At 44.0% G+C, this 15,145-nt stretch overlaps 1 protein-coding gene across 1 annotated transcript; it reads right to left on the reverse strand.

Annotated features, from left to right (window-relative positions):
- Positions 1-1,424: 1,424 nt before the first annotated feature.
- Positions 1,425-13,217, reverse strand: MPG (N-methylpurine DNA glycosylase). Its single transcript, XM_010299449.2, has 4 exons — positions 13,080-13,217; positions 12,243-12,468; positions 8,633-8,837; positions 1,425-1,900 (listed from the first exon to the last, which is right to left on the reverse strand). The coding sequence occupies exons 2-4, from the start codon at positions 12,462-12,464 to the stop codon at positions 1,506-1,508; spliced, it is 822 nt and encodes a 273-aa protein (XP_010297751.1). The 5' UTR covers positions 12,465-12,468; positions 13,080-13,217; the 3' UTR covers positions 1,425-1,505.
- Between the last annotated feature and the right edge of the window lie 1,928 nt (positions 13,218-15,145).

The raw sequence follows: 15,145 nt of genomic DNA on the forward strand, positions 1-15,145 counted from the left end.
CTGCTCAGTGCATGCGCTGTGTACCTGGGAAGGGAGGGACACCTTTACCTCTCTGGTGGCTGCTTCCAGGGCTGTGTGCTGTTAACAGACCATCAGGCTCCTCCTTAAGACTCTCCCTCATATCACACACACGCAAGCTGGAGTTTTTCCCAGAGTTGCAGGCTCTCACAGAGCAGCTTTGCTTGCTCACACAAATTGGGTGAAACTATGAGCTTTACAGAATTTATCTACCACCAGCAAGGCACAGACACGCCAGGGGAGCCCTGTGTCCATGGTCCACCAGATACCTGATGACAGCTACTTACTGTAGGTCCCTTCTGTGCGTCTTCCCCTGCAGCTGCAAGCAGGGATGTTACAGAAGAGCAAAAGCAATGCCCAACCCAAAAATCGGATCAATGGTGCTGTAGGGCCCCAGTCCCAATCAGCCCCTAGCAACTGCATCTCAAGGTGAGCCGCTGAGATTGGCACAACAAGGGCTGTTCAGAAGGGAACAAACACAGTATTTTTCATGTGATGAGGACAAGGGTTTTGAAAAACCTGAGCTTTTTTCTTGCATGTGAATCCTAAGGTGAGCGTGGGGTGGGAGTGCGTGTCCCTGTTACCCTTCAAACTGCCAATGCAGCTGCAGTTCTGCCCCAAATCCTAGAGTTACTTTTTCCCCCTGTACCTCATAGCAGGCTGCAGCATCGCAGAAATCTCAGCATCGACGCTTTCTCTGTGATGGGGTTCCCACAGCGGTAAGTTCTGAACTGGTTCTAAAGCAGCTGGGAAAACAAACAAAAAACATTCTTGTTCTCCAAGCTGGACGTTAGACTGGTAGAGGGTGGAAGGGGATTCTGGAAGTCTTCTATCCAAATCTCTGCTCAAAGAAAGCATGTTAGGTCACTCAGGAGCTTGTCCGGTGGAGGTTTGACTGTCTCCAAGGACAGAGATCCCACAGCTTCTCCAGGCCCCTGTTCCAGTGTTTGACCACCCTCATGGTGCAAATATTTTCCATCCAGCTAATAAGAATTTCCTGTTTTCTGGCTTGTGCCCATTGCCTCTCATCCTGTCTGACAAAAGTCTGGCACTGTCTTCTCCACACCCTCGCACTAGGTAGGTGTAGCCAACAGTGAGATCCCTCCTTTACCTCCTCTTCTCCAGGCGGATCAAACCCAGCTCCTGTCCTTTCTGTCAGCCCTGCTGCCCTCAAGGCTTTGGCCTGTTCCCCTGCCGCAGCCAAGTGATGGTCTCGGCTGGGGCCAGGGGCAATGGGCGCAGCACAGTAGGTCAGAGCCGTGAGCCTTCACCGCTCCTCCACCCTAACTGAGCCTAGACCCACTCACAGGCAAAAGTGGCCTTCAACATCCAAACCCAACCTCCGTTCTGGCTGGGAGACCCAAACCAGTCTGCCCCACACGTACAATTCCACCTTGCCCTATGCGTCGCAATAAAGTACATTTATTGTTAAAAACCTCCAACTCACTGTGTCTGACATAGCTTGGGGCTGTTGTACAGAGCACAGCTCAAGTCAGCTGCAAGTGTCCCATTGCTGCCATCTCTCTCTCTGTTTTCTTGTCTACAACGCTCACAAATTTGTTTCCTCGTAAATAAAACCTGAGAGGTTTCTGTGCCCACTCTCCCCTGTTGCCAATGCCAATCCTTGTTGTGGCTACCACGTCCTGCTCCCCTGGCAGGTCACGTCCAGGCACCATCCAGATGGCTGCATCTTGAGTCAGGTCCCTTTGGTCAAAAGCCTTATCAATCCCAAATGCTTGGCAGAGCTTGGAGGGCCCGTTACACAGCTGCCAGTCCTTCAGCGGCTTCGTGGGTCCTTTCCTTGAAGCACTGCGCAGCTCTCTCATCGCTTCTAAACCCCGAAGAGGCTCCAAAGAGCGAAGCAAGACTGCGGCCCCTTCCCCTGCACAGAACAAGAACCTCGGGTTAGTACAGGGTTGTTCATAGAGAACAAGCTCAGCTTTCAGCCCCACCGCCAGCATGTCAGCTCTGTGGCTCAGCGTAGCCTGACGGAGCTAGGAATTGCCTGCAGAGCCCAACCACAGAGTCTGTCTGTCTCTTGGGCCACTTGGCTTCGAGTGCCAGGCTCTGGAGTCACTGCTAGCCCGTGGTCACTGCACTCCTTTCCCTCTTCTGGAGGTCCAGTGTCGCATCGCTCTGTGTCCTTTATTCATCAGTGGTGACTTGCTCTTCCCCAACCCCACTTCTTGATGTTACTAAGCATAGCTGCTGCTCCAAGGCTTGCCAGAGGGCAAGAGGTTTTTCTTATGTCAGCACAATGTTCAGGAATAAATACACATATGGTTTAGTTTTGGCACAGCTATCCAAAGCTGCTCCCAAACCCAGTGGATTTATAATGAACTCTGATTACAAGAACTCCTGCTAACAAAGGAGAGGAGGAATGAGTCTGGCTGCTGCCAGCAGAAACAGGCAGCTTGGAGAGTGAGGCTGGACAAAGAGAAACCTGGGAAGGAACTGTGGGCACTGGGAGCGGCCACTGCCTGTGCCTCTGCAGAGGGAGCCCCGGCTGCAGCATTACCAATTCAAACACCCGCTTGGAGGTGTAACAGCGGGTGGGATGACCATGGCTTTGGGTAACCCCATGGCTGCAACAGAGAGCGATCCAAAGCTTTGAGCCAGGGAAGCTCCCGCAAGATGGGGCTGTGCCATCTCTGGCTGCATCGCTCCAGCAGAGACCTTGCCACGACAAGAAGTGAAGGAAATGGACAGATTCTCACCTCAAATGCGATCTGCCACCCTCTCAGGAGCCTCAGAAACACCAGCCCCCAGAGCTGTTGTGATCAGCTGCCCTCCCCGATTTTGGTGACAGTGAAGCAAAGATGCAGCTCTGAGCACAAACATTCCCGTGACAAGGATCTCCAGCCTAAGTGGGACATAAACACTTCCTTGGTATTTTCCACTGGACAGCAAGGAAGGTCTTCTCATGACCTTGAGTGGGCGAGGAGAGAGCCTGGTAAAGCGGTCAGTGTGCTGCCCCACACAGCACCCCTTGTGCTGGGGCCGCCCACGGCATTCCTCCCCGCCAGCATCTGTGTGCTGGTGATGCCGCTCTGCAAGAATCCCCTCTCCCTCTCCAGCCTCAAACATCTGGAGCCGTGCTCACGCCTGGCAAAGGGTTTTTTGTAGGCACTGACAGATCCCCAAGGACCAGCAATTTCTAAAAATAGAATCTCTCTCATATTTTGTACAAATCCCACACTAAATTACGCTCCTGGGCTCCCAACCGAGCCTATCAACTGAGGACCCGATTTCTGGCTTTCACGAGGTGTGCCTATTGCCCTGAACCTGCTCAGAGCCCCACTGCCCTCAGTGCAGCTCAGTGAAGTCAACAGACTTACTTCCAGCAGCTGTCAGCAATCTGTTCCCAGGCACTCCCTTCTCTAAGGAGGGGGATTGATGCTAATCTGGCAGCCAAAAGCTGCTTCCCTGTACTACAGTGATTTAGAGCTCAAAGGTCATTTTAGATTTTTGAAGAACAAGCTCCATGTCCTAATTCTGCCTTTAATCCACGCACAAAGAAACATCCTTCACATTGGGATGCTGCCTCACTGGCCAGGAACAACTGTGGGATTCTGAGCAATCACTAATTACACTATTTGCCTTCATCCATCACAAATGCAAGTGGAAACCATGGTTAGACTTGAATCAAACCAAGTCCTTGGGAGTTCACATGAAAGAGACACAAGCACTTGGGGAAACCGCAGGTGTTCCCAGAGCATCTGCGGAGCTGTGGTGGAGGGTACCTGGCATTTCTGTCTCTGGCTGCTCTTGCTGCATTTCCACCAGGAAGTTTTCACACTTTTTCTAGCTGTGTGCAACACATACCCCGCTCTCTGCTCCGACCTAGCAGCCCCAGAACATGAAAGCAACACACCGGGAAAAGGTGGAGACAGCAGGCAGGGTAAGAGTGCAGGGATGCCGTGATGAGCTACTGTCATCTCTGCCCCCATCTGTCCCCACACCCCTGGGCTGAAGTTTGGGTCCTCCTGAGCATACTTGCACATCAGAAGTTTTACTTTAACTACCAAGGAGTAGCTGAAACCTTCTGGCTCACCTCCTGCCTGCCAGAGTGCTTCAGCCTGCCTTCCTCCCTCTGCAGTCTGCAGCAGTTTGCTCCCAGGGGTTATCTGGCTTCAGCATTTGCCTGACACAGCTACAGACACGCCATCAGCAGCAGTGCCAGTCCAGAGGTGCTGAATATCCACCTCCCACATCTAACAGTCACTCTATATAACGAGTAGCATTCAGAGCTAAAAGCTGCGATCTCACAACGACGCAGAGGCCAATTCTCTCCCTAAACAGCTAGAAATCATAAAATGATAGGGAAGTCCCACACTCCCACTGTGCAGCTTGCTGCTCCTTCCCTGGAACAGCTCCAGCTCTCATTCTTGGAAACGGTTCTTGGCCACTGGAGAGAAGAAAATTTTCTCTCTCCACCCGTCTGACTCACTGCTCCTGAAACCCTTCCTTCAAAGTCCTAGTCTAGGATCTGAAAGTTAGGGGGAAGTCCATGCAGTGTGACGCTGGGCCTGGGTAGAGCATCACTGGGATCTCAATTTTACAAGCTATTCTTTCAGACCTGGCAGCAATAAACACACTGTGGCAAATTCCAGAGAAACAAATCACAGGAAAGTCAAGAGAGAGGCTTGATTGGCATTTACCTTCTTCCTGGAGTGAGGGAAGCCCAACATCCTCCTTAACCCTAGGGAAAGCTCTTTTTTTTACTAAGACTATTTTGCTACTCAGGGTATACTGTAGGATTCATGCACACTGGAAGACATTGGTTATATTTTTCTATAAATTCTTCTTCCTCTATCATCTATGCTTTCTCAAAAAAAAAAAACCCCAACAACGTAGTGATGCCCAAAAAAATATTTGAACCCACCCTTCAACTTGTTACAATTTTACAAACACAAAGATAGAGTCAAGTGAACTCAACTGAGCGCACCAACAGCCACAACTTCTTGCCTCAGCAAAGTGGCAAAACAATAAGCTACAGCAGAAATGCTTCTAATGTCTGTTAGCAGCATCAGGCTGGGCTGAGGACACACCGCTGAGGACACTACAGCTGCGGTGGCTCTCAAGGTAACGTCTGTGCTTTTGTAGCTGCTCTGCCAGCACAGCTCTGCTCTACAGGTGACATCCCTTTTAGTATCCCTGAGTGACAGCGCTGAGCCTGAAGTCTAGCATAAGCCAAGTATAGAAAACAGAAGAGAAGGTTTATTCCGCCTGGTATTAAACCAGATGATGCTACAAGGTAACGCGTCAAAAGGAGAGAGCTCTAAGAGCCAGAGTCTCGTGAGCCAAATACCCCATTCTTGTCAAGCTAAGCAGAAGGGAGCAAGTAGGAGCAGCATATAAAGCTTTGCACAGCTCGTATGGGCCTCAGATCCCGAGCTGATTAAGGACCAAGAATAGCCCAGCATGATTCAAGTCAGTGTTAAACTGGCTTTTTTAAAACAAAGTCTGCTGCAGCAGTCCAGTTCACACTGCTTGCCTGGTCCCAGCAGTGTGTGTCTGGGTCGGCCCTGGGCAGTGGCTGTGCCAAGAAGGTAGCAAAACACAGGCAACACAGGGACAGTGCAGCACGCTGATCTCTCTCCAGTAAAAGGACGGCTGCTTTCATTAAGCTTGTGGCTCCAAATCAGCTCTACAGTCACTCAGTTCGAGAGCCTCAGAAGCAGCAGGACAGCAGTCACTGCCAGTACTTAAGAGGATATATATACCGGTTCTCTGAACTGCTTGCCCTTCTCCACGAGGATCCTGTAATTTAAGCAGCACAAGGACTTGCCTACACTACAAAACTAGACAGTTTAATCTAAGCCAGCTAAGAATTCGTTTGTGGTTATTAGTTTGTGCTAACTTTAATAAACCAACTAAAACCACACTAGATCTCAGTTAAATCTATGTGCTTGTTCCAACAGTCTCCAGAAATAAATGCTTTGTTAAACACCAGTGCATGATTGCATGAGTATTTTGACGCAAACCACTCCATGGCCAGAAACATCTTTCAAGAGTCATTTGGAAAATCTCTAGAACTATTTCTCCCAAGATCACCCTCAAGTTTTCCCTTAATTCTCACGTCAGTCAGTATGAACTTTGCTAACACGCATCCAGGTCAAAATTAAAACGGCCTAAGAGGGGGTCCATTTGTGTGTGTTTGCAGACACCAGACATTTCCCCTTCTCCACTGCTCCGATTTGCCGCAGCAATGCTGTACAGTATTCCCAGATGTAAACCTCAACTACTCATATAAAGCAAGTTTCTCTGCTCTCCTGACATCTGTGTGCGCATCTAGACTTGTTCTGCTCCTCCCTTCTATCTACAGAGAAATATAACAAAACTGGAAGAGATTCAGGGACAGGCAACCAGGATGGTCAAAGTCCTAACTAACTTTGGAGCAAGAGCCTAAGGAAGGAATAACTAAGTAGACCAGAAACCTTCAGCTTGGAAGACAGCCGAGAAGGGGATGTGAAAGATCCCAGGAGGTGACAGGAGGCAGAAGATGATTTATGGGAATAGATGCAATCACCACTATTCTCCACTGTTTGACTCCTGGTGCCCTGCAGCTGTCACTGCCAAAATCCAAGAGAGTGATGCAGTTCTGGGACATCACCGGAGATGCGCCCTTTGAAAAGGAAAAGCGTTTAGTGTTCTCTGTGATTTGTGTTCAGTCTTTCCAAGCGACACCTTCAGAAATACGTTCATATTCCTTTTATAGTCTCCTGGTCAGACACTCAGGTTTTTGTAGCATTCCCAGGGAGACCCTGAAGTATTTGGATATTTTCCTTCAAATTCCCTGCGCGAAGATGTTGAAACTGATTACATCAAAAGTTCATGCTATAAGCAGAGCAAAGCCTGTGCTACAAAGAGGGACCAAGCTGTGCCCCAACAGACTTTTCTTTTGCCAGTGTTTCCTCACGTTTTATGCACAGCCACAGCCAGATTCAAAACAAAGTTTCCAAGATCTGTCCCATATCCCCCAAATGAAATGCTTTTGCCTTCTACCCAGGTGCACAAGTTCCACCACCAAAGATGACTTCCTCAATCCTTCCCTCAGACTAAACAACAGGACAGGCTTCTCCTCCACCTATGTTAAGATGGGAAAAGCATCTCAGGTATGATTCCCTCTCCAGTTCTTTCTTTGCACACATCTGTATGTGGGCAGATAGACTGAAGGAGTAAATCCTACTTGTGTAGGTGCACCTGTGATACCCAACATGCACAGCCATGCTATTTACTTCAGCGCATTCCCAACAAAGCTGGTAGTAACAGCCGTGCTTGGTGTCAGCATAACTGCATGTATGACAGGCTAATGGACAGTAAGTTTGTAACAAAAAATCCTACTAAATCTGTCACAGCAGTGAGCCCTAACTGATTTGCTACAAAACTAAACACAGGTATATAAGGGATAATTTCCCAAAGCATAAATTTCAAAGAAATCCTTTTAGGATTCAAAGGCTAAGCATCTTTCTTTAAATAAAAATTATTATTCCTAATATTTCAAACACTAAGAATCCCACCCTGAATAAAGAACCATTCTGCTTTCATTATCTGAACACATTTGGCAGAGGCAGCTTAATGAAATTCAGATGTGTTCATCCACCAGATTCCAGACCTCCATTTAGAAAGACAGGCTCTTCCCCCGCAGCATAACCTGGCACTGGTTTTCTGCTTGGTTCCCGTCCAAAGGCCAAAACCTGGGGATTAATGGTCACTGTTACAACATTGCTTTCCACTTAGGAATATACAAGCAGTGTTTGGTTTTTCTAAGCTTTATCTTTGAAATGGTGAAAGAGGAAAAGAAATTATTTTTGAAATTTTTTTTCCTAACAGAATGAGTATTTATCTAAGAAATACCCGCTGCCATTTCAAGGTGTCTAATTAACCAATAGCTTTATTGCAATTGCAATTTTTTAATGCAATTTAAAAGGCAAACACTGTCATTCTTACGGGAAAGAAAAAACCCCAAGTTTTAGAAGTAACACTTGCATGTTAAGAGGAGCTGTGGAAGGAGAGTCTCAGTAAATTCCAGAATCATTTGATTAGGGGTTGATCATATTATCTTGAGAATAATAAAAGAAGATTGAAGATTCTGTAGCAGTCTGGGCATTTTGATTTGTTTTGGTTTTGTTGTTGGGTTTTTTTTTTCGTATTAAGATACAGCAAAACAGCTGAAACGCTCTTACAATGACTCCTTGCTTAAGCTTAGAACATCTCAAACCTTTTTGTTTTCCCCAACGTTTACAGCTTCTGAAGATAAAGGTAGGAGACAGCAGAGTCTCTTATCATGACAACAGAGATCAAGATTCAGGCTGTCATCAGACGGCAAATTTACTTCTACATCACCACTTTTGAGGAACAAAGTTCACTGAAACATTAATAAGGCAGCAGCCTGGGCCTTGCTTGTCACGGTGAAAGTGAATCTGCTGTCTGTCCACAGTTACATACCGTCCACAATGGCAAAACCCAGGTCCCAAGGAAAGGTTGTGACAGCAAGTCATTGACTTTACAGAGCCCATAGGGAGCTCACAAGTGACTGCAACGCGGCAAGCAGAGCTTGAAGAATCAGCCCAATGCTGTAGGAATTAAAACTCTTTCAGCCTCAACTCACCTTGGCTGGAAACATTCACGCAGAAGTAAATCCCATAGATCTGATACACGTACAAAGTTCCTGGTTTCATGAACATTGCTGCGTTCCGTTGAGTTTGCTTCCCACCTTTTGAGTGGGAAGCTTCATCTTCCCCACCCAGATAGGCTTCTGTTTCAACAATCCTCCCCCAGAGTTCTCTGCCATCAGGAAGTGTGCGAACTAAAATCTGAAAGAGAGGTCAGAGTACATCAGTTAGTAACCCTCCATACAAAACAACCAGGGCACAAGAGCTGTGGAAACAAAGTAGTCGGAAAAAAGGTCCTGATGGTACTACATGCTCTCCTCTCCATCTAGCAGTCCAGTCTGTAAAAGAATGTGAATGTTTTCAGCTTCTAGTGTCCAGGCCACAGCCCAGTACAAGAAGTTCCTAGCTGTCATTCATCTCACAAAACGCCTGGAGAGTCGAGATGCGGCAGTATCATAAAGAACCAGTTTATGATCCTATATACAGTAATGCCCACAGAGTTGCTTTGTGGTTATTTTCTGTATTCTCCACCCCAATCCACCAGGTTTAAGGCAAAAGGCACCACCAATATCAACCCTGAAGCATCATGAATGTATATTCTTTAGAACAGAAGAAATACGGGAGTGGCAAAATTAAATAACTAGTATGATTAGATAATCTCTCTCCATAGAGATGTTTCAAACAAGTCCTGGTCCCTAACCATAGAGATAATCATGACCAGAGTGAGCATCAATGCTATTTCTCTATTTTCTGCACCACAGAGTGGGGCAGTGCAGGAGAGCTGGGAAGTGGTTTCAGGCAGACAACAACAGATCTTTGTTATTACAGCGTGTTCCTTGCTGCTGGTACCTCCTTAAATAAAACAAAGCAGATGCGGGGGAAGAAAACGTGACAGTGAAAATATTCTCTTCAAAAATAAAACAATCACTAAATTCCACACAAAGATTTTTGTGGTTTGACCCAATTTCTAAACTTCTTATTTTGCTTAATACGTGTTTAAGAAACACTGCAGTATAATCTCATTTAGGCAACAGCTATCAGTTTAATTATACTACATTCAGCACTTCCATATTTGAAAACCAGCCGTTCAAAAATGACCTTCAAGAAACAAAGCTTAATTCCTAACAGATGTTTGTGCTGGATCACTAATGCAGTTATTGACCTGATCCAGTATGGACACTCGAGAAGCCAGTGTCAAATGTTACAACTCCGGTGTGTCATGGTTTCCCTACAGTACTTCTCAAATTGTTGAAAACAATCAGTGTATTATTTTTATGAAAAATACAGTGACTTCAGAAAAGCACTGGTGTTCTGCAACTGCCCGTAAACACCCCACAAGCACACCCATGTGGCCACATTTCTCTTTCAATATGATAAAATGCAATGGCTAGGTTATGATTTTAAAAGCGTGCAGGTATTTCCCTGACTCTTCAGACACACCAGATATTCTCAGTTAAACAGTTTAAAAATTATGATCATTCACAGTATGTTGCAGTAAGCTATTTTATAGAGGTTTTTATTTCTCATTGAAGATTTATCTTGGTGTTACAACCGTTCATTTTGAGAGGCTGTTTATTGCATCTATGTTCTGGGGTATTTTTTTGTTTCTAAGAACTCAAGTATCATGTTTAAGGTAATCAATATTAATACACCAGGCACCTCCAAAATTTGGTAGAATGAAGATAATGAATAAAACACTAAATTGCCATTATAGTTATAATTCTAAGCAAATGAGACAATAGACTGGGTCATGGAAGACTAGGGGTTATACTTAAAATCTAAAATTAACATAGAAATTGCCTGGCTTGTAACTCTAGGCCTAAATAGGAAAAGTAAAGAATTAGGACTAAAATATCATCTGGCTGGGGTAACTGAATGCACAAGGATGTTGGAGTCATTAAGATAAAAAATGCATCAGTACTGGGAGACTTCGAGTATCCTCATATAGACCAAGTAAATATCATAATAGGACAGGACACAGGCTATGTTTTCTTAGACATCATCAAATGCTTTGCAGAGTGAGTAATCAGGGATCTCAAGAAAAGTCTAAACTCTCAAACTGATCCAGAGCAAAATGCAAAGTCTTTTCCAAAGACTCATCCCTGAAAAACAACTTTGTATCACGACCATGAAGTAGAAAGTTTAGTGTCCTTTCACAAACATTAAGGTCCAAAAACAATCTATCAGAATTCTGCTTACCTGCAAAAAGGGGAAACTACATAAAGTGAGGAAGCTTGTTAGGAAGAACTTAAGAGAGGCAGCCAAAGGTTAAAGCTAGAAAGGCAAGCCTCTAGCAGGATGTCTATAAAGATAGCAAACACATATGACGCATCTGAAAGAGGTTAAGACAGACCAAAAAAAACTCAGCAGGGTTAAAAAGCAGAGCAAAGGCGTCAATTACAAGCAAGACAATATCCTTAGAAAATAAAATAAAAAAAAGCTAGACACAGCAAGACAGGCCAAAATCAACAGTTTGTGGAACAAATTCCTAAAGTTATCTAAACCAATAAGAACCCAGAGAGTCTGTTCACCCCACAGACAATAAAGGTATAAAAAAGACTCAGAGACGATAAGACCATAGCAGTGAAACTAAAAACACATTTTGCAATTGTGTTTAGCAGGTCCCAGACTGGAACTTTCAATAGGGAAAACACTGGAGGAACTCCCTCCTGTGGAAACAGCGGGAGAGTTTTCTGAAGGACTCACTAAGCAGGAGAGACCCGTTTAATCTCCCTCACTCTGATTTCCAAAGGTTTTCTACAAGGTCCAGAGATTCCTCAGTTTCTGCAATGGGATAAGGGAGAAGGTCCTCTCACAAACAAGTAGTGGCTTGAAAACTCAGAAACAAAAGGTAGGAGTAGCAGTTTTCAGAGTGAAGAAAGTTTAATTGTGGGATTGGGGAGTCACGAATGTCTCCAAACCAGGGCCTGTGCTGCCTTGCATATTTGTGTTAATAACCTCAAAAAGGTTATTACTGAAAATATCGAGTTATTCGCAACAGCAAAAATAAAAGCAGGTGGTATGAGATATAACTTTCAAAGCATGCAGGGCAGCAGAAAAGAAAGTACCAAGCAGTCTGCTGAACTTGCAGATAGGAATGAAATATTCGAGTACACTATGACAGTGGATACGGGTGAAGGAAGGCCAAGGGCCTGCCACGCTACGAGCATCACAACAGAGGAAAATGGAGGCGGAGGAGGAGATGTTGCTGACTGCAGAGCAGTACTTTCCACCAGGCTAAGCAAGAGCCAAAACCAAATAAAGGAATACCTGAAAGGAAAATAACAGTCCCGAAACAAACTTCATACCACAAACAGCAAAGTGCATTTCAGTAAACCAGAAAAAAAGGAGAAAAACTCCACAAAAAACCTCATTCTGAAATGTGACTAAACTAAACCTGAAAAATTACTCCTCTGACTTCATCCAAAATAGATTTGGCTACTAGTCTTTAAATTCCACTGAACTTAACGAGAGAAGGAATGAGAGCTGTATTCCTAAAATAGCAAAGCCCTGGAGTCAAATGGCAAAAAAAGAATTTCATCCTTTTACACGAAGTTATTAGCTAGCACGTGCTCCAGTACAGTAATCTCAGTGTTCATGTCTTACCTGTCCCAGAAAGGACTTGGCCAGACTAATACAGGGCTGGTTGAAAAAATCTGCTTCTAGCCGGGAAGAAATTTTTTTCTCTACCGCAAAATATTTGCTGCTTTTTGGAGAAGAATCCCCATCAGGCGTAGCGTTCAGGTTCTCCAAGGCATCAAAAGGAAGGAAGCTGGAGTTGCTTTGGAGCGCACTTAATTGAGCCAACAGCTTTCTTTTTCTTGGCATAGTTCTAAAAAAAATGATATAAACATAATTAGGAATATAAAGTTTATTTTAAAGTAACTCATTTCCACAAACTCTTATTTTTACACATCTCTCCACAACAATGAATCTGAAAGCTATAACTAATTGGACAACCTAGGCAAACTACAGAAGCAGGTGAAAGATTTAGCTGTGTCTACATCAGGCTAGGCAAATATTGGGCTCTACTGATAAGCAAAACTGCAGTTTGATATTCATCTTTTAAGGACTGCAGATAAAAAGCAACTCTGCTCCACTTAGCAGTAAAAATTTTTGCTGTTAGGTTAGGAAATTCAGAAATTGAAAACAAAGATCAACCAGTACTATATACTTTTTACCTAGAACTAACATAATCAGTTAAGCAGACAGAAAAAAACAGGCAACAACCACCTCAAAAATTGTGCTGACTCAGAAAGTCCACAGAAGTGATGTCTTGATCATTTTAAACAGCAATGTGACCGGATCAGAGTCGTAAAACTCCACAGGACACAGAACATTTGAGTTGGGAGATGCCCAGTCTTTACTGTCACTAACTTGTTTCTCATGCTGTAGAAACGTTTGTGTTAGAACCTCCACCAAGTAAGCTTTAAAGTTACCTACCAGAAAAATGAAGAGCAGTCTGTTCCAGTCAACAGTATGTATTTCAGGCAACTACACAACCCGAGATTGTTCTTCTAGGTTTGTCACCTACATGAGCCTCAAAAAGTTGTTTCTTTTTCTATGCCACAGTCCTTATACCTGTCAAACAGGAACAAACTTATTTATTCACTGTATAAAGCACTTTGAAATAGGCTAAGAGATTTGGGAGCTGGAGATCGTGATACCAACAGTGCATCATTAGCTCAAACTCAAGAACAATTTGCAGTTTTCTATTGGTTTAGCAAAAGATCATCTCCCAGCTGGGGCACTGCTGGAGATGTTCCTTAGCCTTTTTTATACAAAAGGCTATGAAAGCAGTGGGGAATGCACTTTTCCTATACTGAACACACAAAAAGCTGAAACCAAACTTTTTAAGTTTCCCCATTGGTACTAAATTTGGAAAGTGTCAGCCTCAAAAAAGGACACTTACAAGAGAATGAAAAGACATCAGGTTTTAGAAGATGCCTCACCAGTTCTGAAATTCAACCACATGTAGATATAAGGGAAAAAAGAAAGGTTCAACATCATACATAATTAGAAACGGAGAAAGAATCCTATATACGGCTGAACCTGTAGGGGAAGTATATACATAATAAAGTAGCTGTTGCGGCTCATTTTTCACCAGATCATCAGCTTTTAAAAATGATGACAAAAACTTTCAGCATCAAAAACAATCTTTATCTGGCTCTGATGTTTCTCCAAAGAAAGATCCACCAGCAATAGTCTCCTTGCACTACACTGAAACAAATTCAGCACTGCTATGCTCTGGATCACCAGTGCCAATTCCCCAACAGTGTCACATTTCACTTCAGAAGAATCCAGACACAAACATATAAAAATAGGCAGGGGAAAAAAAAAAAAAATCACATTGGCACAACTGGCAGAAAGGTGGGATGCTTTTATTTTTTTTATAAACATCTAATTATTTATTACAATAATACAGTGATGTCAGTGACTTGCCATAGAACAGCCAGCTCCATGCCAGGTATCCTGTTCCAAACTCTAGTTTTCACCTAGTGGGAATTCTTAAAAATTTTGTCAGAAGTCAGCAGCCTGCCTCAGACAAAACTGCCTTGTGGCCTTCATAAATGAGAGTCCTGTCTAGGAGAAAGGGTGCAAACAGGAAAAAGGGCTGCAGGAAGGAAGGCGTGGAGGAGGAACACTTGCCCTTATCAGACTGACCCTCCAAAAGTCTCAGTCAAGGGAAAGCTTCACAACGAAGACAGTACCTCCAGACTTCTCTGACAGTATTAACTGGAACTTCTAGTTCATCAGCCATACATAAAGACATGCTGAAAACACGGCCAATTTGAGTGGAGCACTAACTCATTTGGTAATTTGTGCTCTTATGGAATGCGACATCAGAAACAGGATCTGAGTTGCCTGGCACCTACTGCATTTCCAATTAAGTAATTCTTAAAAGCTGCAAGTGCTTTCATGTAAATCTTATAGCAGCAGCCTCAGGGCACTGTAATTTCATTGCTATGGGCTGATCCTACACAGATCGCAGCATCTTCAACTCTCATTAGAAATACCAGTAGGAAACTGCCTTATAGTAATGAGAAATGGGTCACATACAGGAATGTGATTGCTTTAAAAGCAAAAACGCAGAATGAGGGGACTGCAATACCATCTCAGAAATCCAGAAAAAAAACTGGTCTACCCTTTGACTCCCTGGTTGTTCATACCAAGATATGAAACATAAAACTCTATGCCTCAAAGCCTGTCTACACTTTCTATAAAGGATGTTGCATGTACATACAAATTCCTTCTTGCCTATGAAAAAGCACACACATATCAAGTACCCAAGTGCTATGTATTTGGGAAGACACCATCTCTTCACATGTAAATACAGACAAATTCTGCATCTCTGTCTATATTTGCTTGCTTGCATAGTGAACAAATTCTACTTCTGTGCCTCCAATAAGAATCAGCTGCAGGTTTAATCGCTTTTTACTAATCCTGTTGTAACCAAACTAGGTCCAAGTTGTTAAGCACATGTGTGTACACATGCACAAAAAATTATG

This window comes from Balearica regulorum, chromosome 15, assembly GCF_011004875.1.
Source record: "Balearica regulorum gibbericeps isolate bBalReg1 chromosome 15, bBalReg1.pri, whole genome shotgun sequence".
Taxonomy (NCBI): Eukaryota; Metazoa; Chordata; class Aves; order Gruiformes; family Gruidae; genus Balearica; species Balearica regulorum.

Bases quoted from the DNA above. Each gene is read 5' to 3' on its own strand.
- MPG (XM_010299449.2), bottom strand. From the start codon at position 12,464: ATGCCAAGAAAAAGAAAGCTGTTGGCTCAATTAAGTGCGCTCCAAAGC. The intron at 8,838-12,242 runs GTAAGACATGAA...CCTCTCTTTCAG, and splicing joins CCAAGTCCTTTCTGGGACAG to ATTTTAGTTCGCACACTTCC. The intron at 1,901-8,632 runs GTGAGTTGAGGC...TGTTCTGTGCAG, and splicing joins CGTGAATGTTTCCAGCCAAG to GGGAAGGGGCCGCAGTCTTG.